The sequence below is a fragment of the Drosophila mojavensis genome, unplaced genomic scaffold (genome assembly GCF_018153725.1).
Source record: "Drosophila mojavensis isolate 15081-1352.22 unplaced genomic scaffold, ASM1815372v1 contig_136, whole genome shotgun sequence".
In the NCBI taxonomy this organism is placed as follows: Eukaryota; Metazoa; Arthropoda; class Insecta; order Diptera; family Drosophilidae; genus Drosophila; species Drosophila mojavensis.
Genome location: NW_025318667.1, coordinates 29,721,802 through 29,737,051, shown reverse-complemented (window position 1 = coordinate 29,737,051; position 15,250 = coordinate 29,721,802). Strand labels below are relative to the sequence as shown.

Below are 15,250 nucleotides of genomic sequence, written 5' to 3'. Positions count from 1 at the left end.
GCTATTTAACAAAATATATAAATTAATTTGGACACGTGAAATTAGAGTTATTTACTAAAATTCACATACACAATAGCAAAAGTCCACGAATAAATTTGTATGTTTATAGAAACACGATTTTTGTAATATAATTGTATCTCTAAGATCAATAAAGTTAATTTACTAGAATCAATATATTAAATTAGTAAAAAATTATTGACTTCACTTAAGCTGAAATTGAAAATCGAGACCAAGCTAAAATCTGCAGTGTGATAACAGTCAGGCAATTTGACTTTTAACAAATTGTATCTTTAGATTGTCCACATATATTTAGCCTATGTATAACCATTTACATTTTTCTTTAAATGCGCGCTTACTAAATGTGTTTAGTGTTAAAAAAGTTAACTTGAATAGTGATGATTCTTTGCATATTGTTCATACATATTGATAAATAAGAACATGTATATGTAAAGATTTACATTTGTGGGCAACGCTCGAAATTACGTTATGAGGTCTGTCACGCCTCCTTCTGCCTGTTACTTAAATTTAAACAAAACCATTATACCCTGATTTCCCATTTTCAATAGGTTTAGGGTAGACCCAACATAGTATATATATTCTTGATCAGGGCAACGAGCTGAGTCGATTTGGCCCTGTCCGTGTGTCTGTCCCTCCGTCCGTCCTTCTGTCCGTATTTTTGAACGCGTCGATTTCAGCAGATATAGGAGCTAGAGACTTTAAATGTATTTTAAATGTCCGTATATACAGCGCGGATATCGAGTTTATCACCAAAAATCGAAAACTCATCCCGGTTTTTTTTTTTATCAATAAAAACCTAATCGAAAAACAGTTATAAATTGATACCTCCTACATCTTTAAAGCTAGAGTCTCTAAATTTTTTACGTATACCTATATGCATTTTATACAATTTCGGTTTTTGTCGAAATTTACCCCCCACCTCTAATTCACCCCCTCACCTTCACATTTGTAAAAGACGTATTTCAAATACTAAAGACTTGTGCTTTGTCAAATACATGCATATTCATGTTATAATCATTATCTAAAAGTTTCATGAAGAAAGTACATCCACAAGAAAAGTTATTGTTCATGCACATGCATGAACATAGAAATATGATAAGTATGGGAACATACCCTCTACGCACTTAACAGCTAGCATACAAAAAATAGACAATATATGTGGCAAGTGTGAACTGTCAGACTAGAATAAATATGACTCTGACCCTTAGCGACAATAATATGTAAGAGACGAACGCTGAGCCTTACAGCCTCAGCGATAGGATAAGAATAGCTAATAGACCCACGCGGAGCCTTACAAACTCAGCGATAAGATAAGAATATGTAATAGACCAATGCTGAGCCTTACACACTCAGCAATAGACGCACTAGATTTAAGGTTTGAAATTATGCTTGAGTTTGGGTATATAACGTGACGTGTACCCCGATGGGGGTTTACAACCACGGTACTCGCATGTGCCACATATGTGACACATAGTACAGCGGGTGAAAACAATGCGTCCACCAACGCCCCTAAAAGAACGCTTTTAGCTACCAACTCGAATTGTGTTGTCGGACACAATTCCCTCTTGGGTCGAGGCGAGGCCTATCATAACCTCTGCTGACTACGGGTACAGCTTCCGGCTGTGGTCCAAATACACATTGGACCCAGCAGCTGTGCTCCAACTATAGTGGAGACACAGCGGGTAACACCACAGCCACCACGATACTCCCACTAAAGGGGGCCAACCTCACTGGGCTAGCCTCGGACACTAGCCCATCCCGTGGTTCAAATTTCAAATCTGTTACAATTTGCAGCTTTGATCGGCTGAATGCAGTCCGCGACTACTGCCCATTTTGGTTTCCGACAACCTGGAACTGGGTAAACACCGGCGGCACCTCCGAAGAGATAACCTCCAGATTAAGGCTCTGGTCCGCCCTTCGACGCCTCCAGAATTGGATTTGTCTTCCAGATTGAGGCTCTGGTCAGCCCTTCGACGCCTCCAAGTTGGATTTGTCTTCCAGATTAAGGCTCTGGTCAGCCCTTCGACTCTCTCCGAGAAGAGAGTCTGCCAGATTGAGGCTCTGGTCGGCCTTTCGACTGATCCCGAAGGACTTCGTCTCCCAAATTTGGTCCGACCCTCGCAGATAATTCTACTACCAGTTTTGACTAACGTCAGTCCGGCACTGGCCTGCCAGGTCCCACGCCATCGATCAGCATGCGTCGCCTGCTGAAGACTGTGCGAGCATAGTCTTCAAGCAGTTGCATGCTCTCCGCCTCCATTAAGGTCCTCTCCATGGTCCAGTCACCGGATGCCGACTGCTGGATCCTAAGTCCTTGCAGATCCCGCACATCCGCATAGAGGGGGCAGGCACACAATACGTGTAGCCAGTCCTCCAGGGGATGGCCACATAGGCATCCAGCAGTCTCGCTAAGACCGCGCGCATGCAGAAAAGCATTCAGCGAGCCGTGACCAGTTATGAGGAAACTGGTCGGCATCGTGAAACTGAAGTCGGGGCGGCTGTATACGAAGCTAACATCCGGGATGAACCTATGCGTAACACGGCCGTGTTCGCTGTCATCCCACCGGATCTGCCATTCACGCAACAAGCGTTCGTCCAGCAAGGCTCTCCTCATAGTACGATCAAGGGTCAAAACATCTTGATCGTAGAGCCAATCGCCCTCTACCATCGGGTAGCTCCTCTTAAGCTTGAACTGCATAGCGTTGCGCGTCGCAACAAGGTCCAGCGGCGGGGCTCCAGCCAGCACTTCAAGGGCATCAGTAGATACCGTTCGACACGTAGGCAAACATCCAATCAGGATGATGCGATGGCAGGACTTGAGCGACCTCCTGGCGCCGACTAGTCTCATCACCACCGTGTACCACACCGAAGCACCAAATAATGCACAAGGCACCATGAGTCCGGCATATATCCTTCGCCGTGCGCGCGGACTGAGTCCCCAGTCAACGCGTAGCACACGGGTCAAGGCTCCGACGACTCCGGCCAGCCGATCGCGTAAAGATGCGATATGCGGGAGGAAACTCAACCGCTCGCCAGCCGTGATGCCAAGGTAACGATATTGCGTCACATACCGTAGATTTGCTCCTGCAAATCTAACGGCGGGATTTCTGCCAGCTGACAGCTTTCCCTTAAGGAGCATCGTCACAGTCTTCGTTGCCGAGACTGAGACGCCTACCTCTATGCCCCATCCTCCAACTATCTCCATTAGCTGGGCGCCTGTGAGCTCCAGTTGGGATCTGGAATTCCCTTCGACGAGCAGCAGCAAATCGTCAGCGTATGCACTGAAAGTGCAATGCGCTTCAAGGCGGCGCAGGAGCACATCCATAAAGATGTTCCATATGAATGGACCACTGATGGACCCCTGCGGGCAGCCACGTGAAACATTCACATTAGCTTCGCCAAAGCTGCTGACGATGCTAGCTTTTCGGTCCGAAAAGAAGCTGCGCCAGATCCCAATTTCCCTGCATCCTAGATCCGATAGTCGGCGTAACGCTGCATCCCATTCGACATGGTCGAATGCTCCTTTGAAGTCGATGAAGACTCCGAGCACATATCGGGCCGAGCTGGCCTCGACACTGCTCAGAACATGCCTCCAGGCGTCCTCCACGCAGCGTCCGGGGCGAAAGCCGAATTGCCATCGGCTCTCGTCCGTGAGCACCTCCTTCACACGGTTCACCATGTGTGTCTTGAGTAAGCAGAAAGACGCGAAAAATGATGGAAACAGCTATTGCTTGAAGGGTTCAGGGGATCTTGTAGTCGGGCAGTCTCGACTAGATCTTTCTTACTTGTTGAAAATGTTCTTTGGCAGTATACATGTGCCTGGTGACACTTTTTCGCAGTACATGCTAATTGAAAATGGAGCTTTAGCTCTGACCACTGCTTCACTATACGAGAAAGCGCGCTCTCTATCGACAACAATCCAATGTTACTTACTCTCGGAATTTTTAACGGATTCTAAATGAAATTATTTAAAAAATTGATCAGTTTAAATTTAGACACAAATGGACAAATAACAGTTATACACTCAAAATAAAAAAACTATACAAATTTTTAATTCATTATAGCCAATCACATTTCGGATTCTTTTTCGTTTATGCACATATTTGTATGTATACCTGCTCATCATTTATACATTGATACATTATTCTATAATTCAATTGAAGATTACAACACTTTGAAAATCACGAGTATGTTTCATGCTCGATAAATTCCAAGTCGTGCGATAACATTTTTGTGCAATTTGGTATCTGAACTCAACTCGGTGTAAGCACTCTTTTTTGATCCAGTCATAACTGTAGCGTTGTCGAATTTATTTAATATCTTCTTTTATAACAAATTTTTAACAGCATCTACTATGGGAATAGCATCTCAAGCAATGAGTTGCTCAAGGCCTAAGAAAGTTGGCACTGTTTCCCTTTAGATTTACCAAAGTATTTAATAGCAATCCATAAAGAGTAAGGAATTCTTGCAATCACAGACTTATTGTCATGTTAAAAAAAAATGTCTTTCGTTTATTTACTTAATTATAATCTGTCGACTTGACGATAAATCATTTTTATAACATAAAAAAGATTTGCAATGCAAAAAAAAAAAAACAAGAAAGAAGCTCTAGTCGAGACTGCCCGACTACGAGATCCCTTGAACCCTTCGAGCAACTGATATTTCAATAATTAATCGCATATGCACACACACACAGACATGCGCACGCACGAGTTACCAGTTCCAACGTTCCGGTGTACAGGAAAAGGGGGGTGTATCTGGATGCCCAGGAAGTCGCTGGTTAAAGATGGGTAGTAATAATACACAGAGTTGGTGTTCGTTTTATGTTTGGTTTACTTAAATATACTTCTTGGTTCTGCGGCACGGCTAGCAAGCCATAGTTTGTTCGCTAGCTCGCTGTGTCGCACACACACGTCCGTTTCGTTGAGAAGTCACGTACCGACTAACTGACAAAGTGCCGACACATCGTTATTTGACGTTGCAATGGAGATCATTGTTTATGTCAAGTCTTTTCATTGTAAACACCAAGTAGAGTTATTGATATCCAAGTGGATCGGAAATGCTGGCCGACATCGCCCACACGATAGGCAAGTGCCGACTCGGCTTCTGGGGTGACATCTCGAGGGGAGATGAGATGGTAGCTCACGCATAAACACGCATTGGCTGCAGTGTTGGCTTACTAAGGGAACTTAATTGTTTAATAACTTTTCTTTTGGATGGACTATCATCATGAAATATGATATAGAATCATAGATATGCATGTATTTGCCAAAGCACAATTCCCTAGTATTTGAAAAACGCCTTTTACAAATGTGATGGTGAGGGGGTGAGTTAGGGGTGGGGGTAAATTTTGATAAAAACCGAAGTTGTATAAAATACATATAAGTATACATGGATTTATTTATTTTTACTTCATAAATTCTCTATTTTATCTTCACTTCACAAATGTTCTACTCTTGTCTTTGCTTCGCTGATTTTCTATTTATCTCTATTTCATTAATTTTCCCCTTCTCGCTATCGTAACCGACTCTCTGTCTAAAAACTAAGCGTCCGATCGGCACGGCACTCTCCAATCGACTGATTCAATCCGCCATTCGCGCTTACGTTTTTATACCGTGAACCCATTTTCAATGGGAAATCAGGGTATAATGGTTTTGTTGAAATGTATGTAACAGGCAGAAGGAGGCGTGGCAGACACCACAAAGTGTATATAGTCTTGATCAGGGTGACGAGCTGAGTCGATTTGGCCCTGTCCGTCTGTCTGTCCGTCCGTCTGTCCGTATGTATGAACGCGTCGATTTCAGAAGATATAAGAGCTAGAGACTTCAAATTTTTTTTCAAATGTCCGTAATTACAGCGCGGATATCAAGTTTATCATTAAAAATCGATAACTCATCCCGATCTTTTTTTTATCGACTAAAGACCTTATCGAAAACCAGTTATACAATTATGTCTTCTACACCTTTATTGCTAGAGTCTCCAAATTTTTAATGTATGCTTATATGCAATTTATACAATTTCGGTTTTTGTTAAAATTTACCCCCCACCCTTAAATTCACCCCCTCACCATCACTTTTGTAAAAGGTGTATTTCAAATACTAGAGACTTGTGCTTTGGCAAATACATGCATATCCATGTTATAATCATAATCTGAAAGTTTCATGTATGTTTCGTACGCTCACAAAAAAAGTTATTAAACAATTAAGTTCTCATAGTAAGCGCACACTGCAGCCCATGCGCGTTTATGCGTGGGTGCTTGTGAGTGTATGTGTTAGTGTATTTGTGTGTATGTGTTTGTGTGTATGCGTGTGTGTGTGTATGTGTGTATGTGTGTGTGTGTGTGTGTGTGTGTGTGTGTGTGTGTGTGTGTTTCTTGTGTAAGCTCAAAGACGTGAAAAATTATTGAAATAGCTATTGCTCCAAGGGTTCAGGGGATCTCATAGTCGAGCAGTCTCGACTATAGCTTTCTTACTTGTTGAATTCTATTCATTATGAGATTTTTAGAACAAATTCGAGAAAGCGGACTGAGTAATGGACTGATTCCAAAATGAAGGGCGTGTGATTTAGGTATGAAAAGCTCTAAGTTCATATCTTTGATGTCCCGCAATTGTTTTAGCTTCGCTTCAAAGATTGACATTAGTTAGTTCCTGACAGTACATTTAGAACTTTTCCATCTATCAGTGTCATGTGTCCAGTATACTGCACATATATACATTTTTCTTTAGATTTATACAAAAACAACTAAGAAAGCTCTAGTTGAGACTGCTCGACTACGAAATCCCCTGAACCTTTCGAAGAATTGATATATCACAAAAATTCTTCGAGTCTTTCTTTCTTTCGACTCAGCTTGTCGCCCTGATCAAAAATATATATACTTTATGGGGTCTGCCACGCCTCCTTCTGCCTGTTACATAACATTAACTGATTTCCCATTTTCAATGGGCTCAGGGTATAATAATTGCATGTTGAGAATCTGGGCATCTAAATTGTCTTTTTCTGGTTCCTTGGTGAATTCAATTTTTAAGGGTCGACAAAATCTAACCGATTGCGGAGCCCTATTAAGTCAAATTATTTGCTACATGTCATTTATTATTTTTAATGGAACAATTGTGGTAATAAACAGAGAACTGTCAATCGATTCACTATCGCGGTTTTGAAAATGCTGTTTGTATACACTCTCGGACGAACCATCAAATCCATAGCTGAAAATTACTGTGCAAAGTACCAAGTTAGGAGGTGTTTCCAGGACTTCATGTTGCATTTCCAGAATGCGAGAATGCGATGTAAAAGTCCAAAAGATTTTGCAATGAAACATACGCTTTGTTCTCATAATAGTGAATTCCTTTTAGCCGGAGTTTTAATTTCGAATTAAGTACCGCCGGATATGTTGGGTACATATCACAACCCTGCCTTTTTGCATTTCATTATATATTTATTTACTGACTTTTTGTGAATCCATTTTCCAATTAAAAGGCAAGTGCACTGTCAGCTGACATGTGCTTTGGCTCGTCTCTAAAAAGTTTACTTTTTATCTCATTTAGATTCTTAGAACTCCCAGCAGCTTTCAAAACAGCTAAATCTTTTTCTTTTGATTTTTAGCAGAAACTGTAGCAGCATGTATAAGTAAAGGAGATGAGTTGTTATTCTCATCGAAAAGCTCAGCAGCTAATTTTCTTATTAAGCGAGGACCAGCGATCTCGTAAACACTCTTTGGACGACCCATTTTTTTTTTTTCTGTTGTACAGTGACTGGAGATTTCAATGGACATGTTTTTTTTTTTTTTCCAAGCCATTTTGCATGCTTTCCTTTCTTGCCAAAGTTGAGTTACACTTTGGCGAGTGTTTATTAATATAATTAACGAAAGCTTTCACGCTTTCATTTATTGGTCTATGTTTTGCATTATGTAATGTTGTATTGCGTCACGTGAACGATTGTCGTTGTTCTAAACGTCAACCAGCTCCGCCCGCTTAAACACATGTTGTACTACAAAATGTTGATTTTATTAAAATTGTGTGGATTCGGACAAAAATGGTTATTTTCTTATTAATCTGCACACTTCTGTTAATACCTTCGCATATTAAATTTGCTGCAAAGCTTTGCCATGCATAAGTACTGATCCACGAAACACAAATACACTTGTTAAGCTCAATCTAAAACAGGTAACAAAGCTCTAGTCGAGACTGCTCGACTACGAGATCCCCTGAACCCTTCGAGCAATAGCTACACTTGCTTGCAGAACTCTGCGTACGCTTGCAAACAAACCTCTACTTTTAAGTTTACATGTATATTGTATTTAATATAGAAGACTTAAGTCAATACTTTTTTTTGTATAACAATTTTCATTTATTCATTAACATAATTATGTTTTAATTTTATTATTAAAACTAACCCTAATATTAAATAAGTAAGAAGGCTCCAGTCGAGACTGCTCGACTAGGAGATACCCTGAACCCTCCAAACTGATATTCTAATCATTCTGGACTTCTTTTATGCACACATACATACACATGTACGTATAAGCACGCGCTCTGCAAACTGCGCAGCTAGTAGCGGCTGCGCTTGGGCTGCACTGCAGTGTGGGCAATATTATAAGAATTTATTTGTTGAATAATTTCTTTTGTAGACATACGATCCTAATGAAACTTTTAGAGCGTAATCATATGGCTAAAATGTGTGTACATTCCAAAGCACAAGTCTCTAGTACTTGAAATGCGTTTTTTACAAATTGGGAGCGAAGGGGGCGTGGTATCCAAAATCTGTAAATTACAAAATCTTTGAATCTATTAACTTTATATACAACGCAAATTTGAAGACAACAGTTCTAAAAATGTTCAAATTAGGCTAAAAAAAAAAAAAAAAAAAACAAAATCAAATTTCCGATTATTCTCGAAAAAAAAGTTATCGGACGATTTATCGAAAAAATAAAGCAAACTTGTACTGCGTATGGTACACATGAGTATGCATGCCAAATTTCAGCTCTCTAGCTCTTATAACTTTTGAGATCGACGCACTCATACGGACGGACGGACGGACGGACGGACGGACGGACGGACGGACAGGGATATATCGACTCAGCTCGTCGCGCTGATCAAGAATATATATACTTTGTGGGGTCTGCCACGCCTCCTTCTGCCCGTTACATACTTTTTCACAAAACCATTATACCCTGATTTCCCATTTTCAATGGGTTCAGGGTATAAAAATGACACCTCAAAAGTCTTCGTACAGTTTAAGTTTGTTGCGTACAGCGCGCAGTGGTCGGTACAGTATGAAATTAGCGGCCAAAAATGTTTCCACTGACTATATCAAAGTGAAATTTTTATATTAGCTTTATAAAATTATAATAAGTAGTAAACAATTGTAATAATTAATTTTTAGAAAGTGTCTTTTTTTTATATATATATTTATTAAAGCATCAAAACTAAATAGAAAAATATAATAGTTTAATAATAATTAATTTTATTATGAAATTACAAAAATAGTAAATAAAAGAATAATGAATTAAGCCAAAAAAAAATTATTGCGGACTATTCGAGTAAATCAAACACTGATTTTTGGTAAAAATTAATTTTTTTTTGCTTGGTAATTTTTTTTGACCAGAAATCAGAGGATCAGAGGTCAAAAGCAATCTATTTATTAAGTCCTGATTTGTGGCTACCCGTGAAATTGTCCTTGTATGGTTTAGTCGATACTTCTTAACGTCCTTATTTCTTGCCTCAGCAGCTTCGTCTGAGAGCTCTCCAATAGATACTAATGCGTGCTCAATAATATCTGGCGCATGAATTAAAATTTTGTGAACCGAGGGAGGAATATAGTACCAGGAATATTTAGTTGTTAGCTCTCGAGCAGTAGCTAGAGCCAATTCTCGAAATTTTTCTACATTAATTTTATAACCTGATGATAAGGTTTGTAGTAAAATTGCACAATTTTCAATAAGGTGTTTTTCTATGCCAGTTATTTCAGCAGACACTTGGGCTTCATTGAAAAATCTTCTTGCAGTGTTCCCATCATTTGAGGATCCACTTCCACCTGTTCTTGGTTTGTCGACAATTAAACCCATTTTGTTACGAAATTCACACTGAATAATTTGTTTCCTACGTAGAAATTGTTTATTTTCTGCGCCCCTTACTTGCCACTGTTTTATTTCGAGTCTATATGAAACGTGAAGCATATATTCAAAAAATCGAATGTAGGCATGTAATGGAGACAATCCAAATTCGTAGCGATGTGTTTAAACTTGTTTTTGTAAGCAGTTGTCGATATCATTCATCTCTGTCGGCTTAGCTAGGCATATGTAGCATTTTGCAGATGAGGTTTCAGTAAGGGCATTGCACACTTTGCCATCTACCATAGTTAGCATAAGAATGTGATCGACAACAAATTTGCGGTTGGTAACTGTTTGGAATTCAGTAGGAGCCAGTTCGTGAATTTTATTTTTAATGTAAAGTTCTTCATTTTGTGTTAGAAGAACTGATTCCTCTTGAAATTGAATCCGTACAGGGCGGCAATAGCGGGTGGCGGAAGGTCGAGGGTTTTTCCAAATTATTTTGTGCTCCTCATCATCCTTTGATTTGGTAATTAATTGAAAAGGGACATATGATCAGTGTTGCCAGGTTTTGAGACATAAAAATAGCAAAATCGTCTCTAAAAAATAGCTGAAAATAGCTAAACAAATTTTAAAATAGCTTACAAAATAGCTGAAACCTTTATGCATTATGCATTTACTTTAAATTTTATTTTTAAATGTTATTTAATAATGTTACAATTTGGTCCACATCCAAATCATCATCAGAATTATATTTTTGATTAACTGGAATCATTTTTAAATATTTGGAAGGCACGGTATAATCATGGCAGCATTTGCTATTGCTGCGCAAGAAGAATTAGCGATGGTATAAATTCACAACTAGTGATGGTATAAGTACGACAAAGTCGTGGTGGTAGTATCGCGCAGATCATTACGTACAATTTGGGACTTAATCGAAAAATGTTTTTTTTTTTTTTTGCTTTAAATACTAAAATCAAATTCAAAATATTCGTTTGTAAAATAGCTAAATTTATAGCTAATAGCATTTTCAAAATTTTCATAGCATTTAGGGTTCAAAAATAGCTAAAAATGCTATTAAATAGCTAATCTGGCAACACTGCATATGATGTGATAAACAAATTGCTGTCTTCTGCATTATTATTTTCGAATGTTTGTTCATATTCGCTCTGCACAGAGCTGCCATCAAAGCCCCATTTTCCTATTAGTTTAAGATTATTTGAGCAATCACTGAGTTCATTAATAACCTCACTCTGCAATTCTAAAATCCGAGATGCAGTGTGGTCCAATAATTTTTGCAATTCAGCTTCAGCAACAGATTCTGAAACTGTTATTTCCTCCGGATAGCGTTTCTGTTTTTCCTTCAAAATACTATCATAACAGGGAAAGAATATCCAGTTTATTATTAACAAAGCTTCTAATAAGCAGATACTGATGTTTTGTTAAATTTGCATTAGTTATAAGTGATATTGCTTACGCGTCTTTGCAGGAAAGATCGTGTAAAGTAGTAAATTACGGATGCTGGGATAGACTCAGTCTACCCAGGGTGTACTCACAAGAAATTTATTTTTATGTAATAGTGAGACACCAGGGGGGGGGAATATTTAACGTTATTGGTCGGGAAATGGGAGAGGGGGGAAATCTAATATGGGGACCGCCACTCACGTGTACCTTTTCTTCTCCAGTGTCTTCTCACCCCTTTTCTTTTGCCTCGTCGCCGTCAAACTTTGCTCCAGTTGCCGTTTAATTTAATAAAAGTTGCCAATCCGTTCTCCAGTTTCTTTCCTTTTTATTTGAGATGCCGCTTAATCTAACCGCGTTTCACAATTCAATTTCGCGCTTAACCACTTGACTATTGCTCGCTCACCACTCGACTAATCGTTTCTTTTCTGCGCTCGCCCAAAGCGCTCGGCGTCGGCGACGCAACTCTCCGCTCACAACTCTCCACGCAGGGTTGCGCCGCCGATCGCCGATAAATTGTCAGCGCTTTGGGCGGCATTTTCAAATATCAATTCAATTCTCTGTGTACCAAATATCAACTTCTGCTTAACCTACTTGTTTAACTATTAATTATAAATCTAAGAACTATTAATTATCAATTCAAAACCAATACTACTTACTTTACTAACTTAATTTCTACTTGCTAAATCTAAACCCTAATTAAGCCTACTTAATTTATTAATTTAACTCTACATCTTAGCGAATACAAAACAAACTAAACATTTCATCAATTCTGATACCAACTGAACATTTCATTAATTCAAATTCGTAAATAAACACTTCTTCAATTCTCTTACAAACTAGATATTTCATCGGCTCAAACTCAAAATAAACATTAAACATTTCTTCATTCTCTTATGATCGTGAGGCGGTAACTGGGGCGCCGCCTCACACCCCCCCCTTACTTAATCAAGGAGACGACCACGGCTCCTGTGGCCGCCACCGTGACATTATAGGCTCCGGCGTCCGACGTCACTTTGAAGCGCGTGCGGCGATGTCGGCGACTGCAAACCTCCGCTTCCCTCCTCACCAGCTCTACTACTTCTTCGGCTAGAACCGTGCCCTCCGGGCGCACTGTCCAGTCCCGCGGGATGGACACGAAGCCCTCTCGTCCCGCACTATCCTCTGCTCTTGACTGGGACGCCTCGTCTGCTTGCCATCCATCGAGGACATCATCTAGCTCCCTCCGATGGCTCGACCCCGCCAGACGGGGATCATCTAGTTTCCGCCATTTTGGCCGCGGCTCGGCGTCGCTTGCTGGTCGTCTCCGTCGGTCTGCCCTGCCACTGCTCGACGCTCCATCGGCGTTCGGGGATCTGGCATCTCGATCCCGGCGGCCTGCACCCGACTGTCGGCTCGTGCGCTCCGGACGATAGACCGGCTGGGCCAATCCACGCCTGTTCTCGACAGCCCCCGGAACATAGCGAAACGCGACCCGCGCGGAGTCGCGGCGTCGGTTATCGCCCCGGTCGTCCTCTAATCGGCGTCGTGGAGTCGGCATCGGCTCCGCCTCCTCTCGTCGCTCGCCCCTCCTCGTCCAAAGCTTTTCTGGCTCTCCGGCTTCCGCTCGCGACGCCACCCTCGAGGCAGGATTTGGGGCGGAGGGACAGTGCTCCCTGCCGCCTCCTACCTCGCGTGGCGGGAGCTGGTCGGGGACCTCTTCCGCGTAGCTCTCCTCTTCGCGTTCATCTGCAGCCCACGGTATCGGGCTGGCCCAACACTCTAACTCCTCGTCTGTTGAGATACTGCGGCCCTCCACCTGGGACGGAGTCGGCGAAGTGGGAGTAGACGCCGGCTCTTCCACGTGCGGTGGAGTCCGCTGCACTCCAGGCGCTGGTACATATATTGTGGTGAAACTTCCCTTCAGCACCATAATTGTGTCCTCCAAAGCCACCGATAAATCAATCGTGGAGTGATGGATGGAAGGGACAGGACCGGTGCGTGGCTGCCTCTCCCACGACGACCCTTGAGGAAATGCCTCCTCCCATTCCTCGTCACTACTGACAGTGATCACGTCGTCTTCCATTTCGCTTATCTGTGGGAATTAGAACATTAATATTCACTCTCTCTCGGGTCTCTTCTTGACCAAAACAGTTAATGCGTTAGTGTGAGATTAGTGAGGTTTTTTCAAAGAGGTGGTAGAGGGGATAGCGGGGTTTCATGCAATGGAGTCTCTTTCATTCGAGCGGCGTGCCAATGCTCGATGGCCCTGTAGGGGCCCTCGAACTTGGGCGCCAATTTCGCCTCGAAGCCCTCCGCTGCGCTGGACAGCTGGTGCTGCCGCAGCAGAACCATCGACCCTAGCGCGGGTCTCCACTCTCGTCGGCGCAGATTGTAATACCTGCCTTGGTCCTTCGACGCCTTTTGCAAATTATTACGGGCCACTTCGAAGATTTGTTTCATCGTCTCTTTCCTTGTCTCTAAGTCGACTTCCCTCGTTGCCGACCCGGGAGTGACCTCGTCGTAAAGGGTAGACGGGAGGCGAGGCTCTCTACCCATCATCAGGAACGCAGGCGTGAATCCAGTAGAATCCGCGACACTAGAGTTGATCGCTAACGATATCTCTGGTAGCAGCACATCCCACGAACTCTGATGTCCCTCGATGTACTGGGCTATCATCGTTTTTACGGACGGACAGACGGACAGGGCTATATCGACTCAGCTCGTCGTCCTGATTAAGAATATATATACTGGGGTCTGCCACGCCTCCTTCTGCCTGTTACATTCTTTTAACAAAACCATTATACCCTGATTTCCCATTTTCAATGGGTTCAGGGTATAAAAATAAAGGTTTTCCCATTGCAAAAAATGTTTGTTGTTTATTTTATTTAAAAAAATTAATAATATTTCAGCCCAACATAAAACTAGAACAATATGCATTCGTATTCAATTCCATATTCCAATATACTATACTTAAAGTCTTAAAATTAATTAAATGCTTAAAATTCATTTTGTAACATTTTCTTAAAATAAAATAATAAAGGAACTTCTTTGTTCAGTCTTGTTAGTTTCTCTTAAGATCAGAATATTACATTTAATTATATTTACTAGCCTTCTTCGTCAGAGCAGCTTAAATTAAATTTGTTGAAATCTTTACATAACATTTGTTCATTGGGCTTAAAATGATTGCACCCATTTTCGCGCAATGATTGTTTTACATGTAATATATGTGATACATTTACATTTTTAAAGCGGTTTCGATTTTTCGTTTTGATTAAATTAATTTGAGAGAATACGCGTTCACACGACGCATTAGAAACGGGCAAAATTAACATAGATTGAGCAAATTTCGAAATATTCGAATATTTATAGCTATTATTTATATCTTTTAACTGACTCAATTCGTACCAAAATGTATCGCAATTGAGATTTTTAGTCAAAAGCATTTTAACCATGTCGTCAGTTTTCATTGTTCGATACTCATTGTCAATTATTTGTGGATCATTGACAAAATCGGGAAAGCGTTCATACAGCTTGAACAACGATTGACAAGCATTCGATTCATTAAGACTTAAAGTGTGACCAAACCGAAAATACCATATTGTTGAGTATCTATTAGACCTTGGTACAAAACCAAGACTAGGTAATTGTATTTGCGTTTGATTGTAAGCCTCTAGTACAGAACCAGTGACTACGGGCGTCGCAACAAGTACTTGAACCAGTTGGACAACGGAGATGAGTATCAAA

At 41.0% G+C, this 15,250-nt stretch overlaps 1 protein-coding gene across 1 annotated transcript; it reads right to left on the bottom strand.

Annotated features, from left to right (window-relative positions):
* Positions 1–13,690: 13,690 nt before the first annotated feature.
* On the bottom strand, positions 13,691–14,182 carry LOC122757846. Its single transcript, XM_044011412.1, has one exon. It carries the CDS (start codon positions 14,180–14,182, stop codon positions 13,691–13,693), a length of 492 nt encoding a protein of 163 aa, XP_043867347.1.
* Between the last annotated feature and the right edge of the window lie 1,068 nt (positions 14,183–15,250).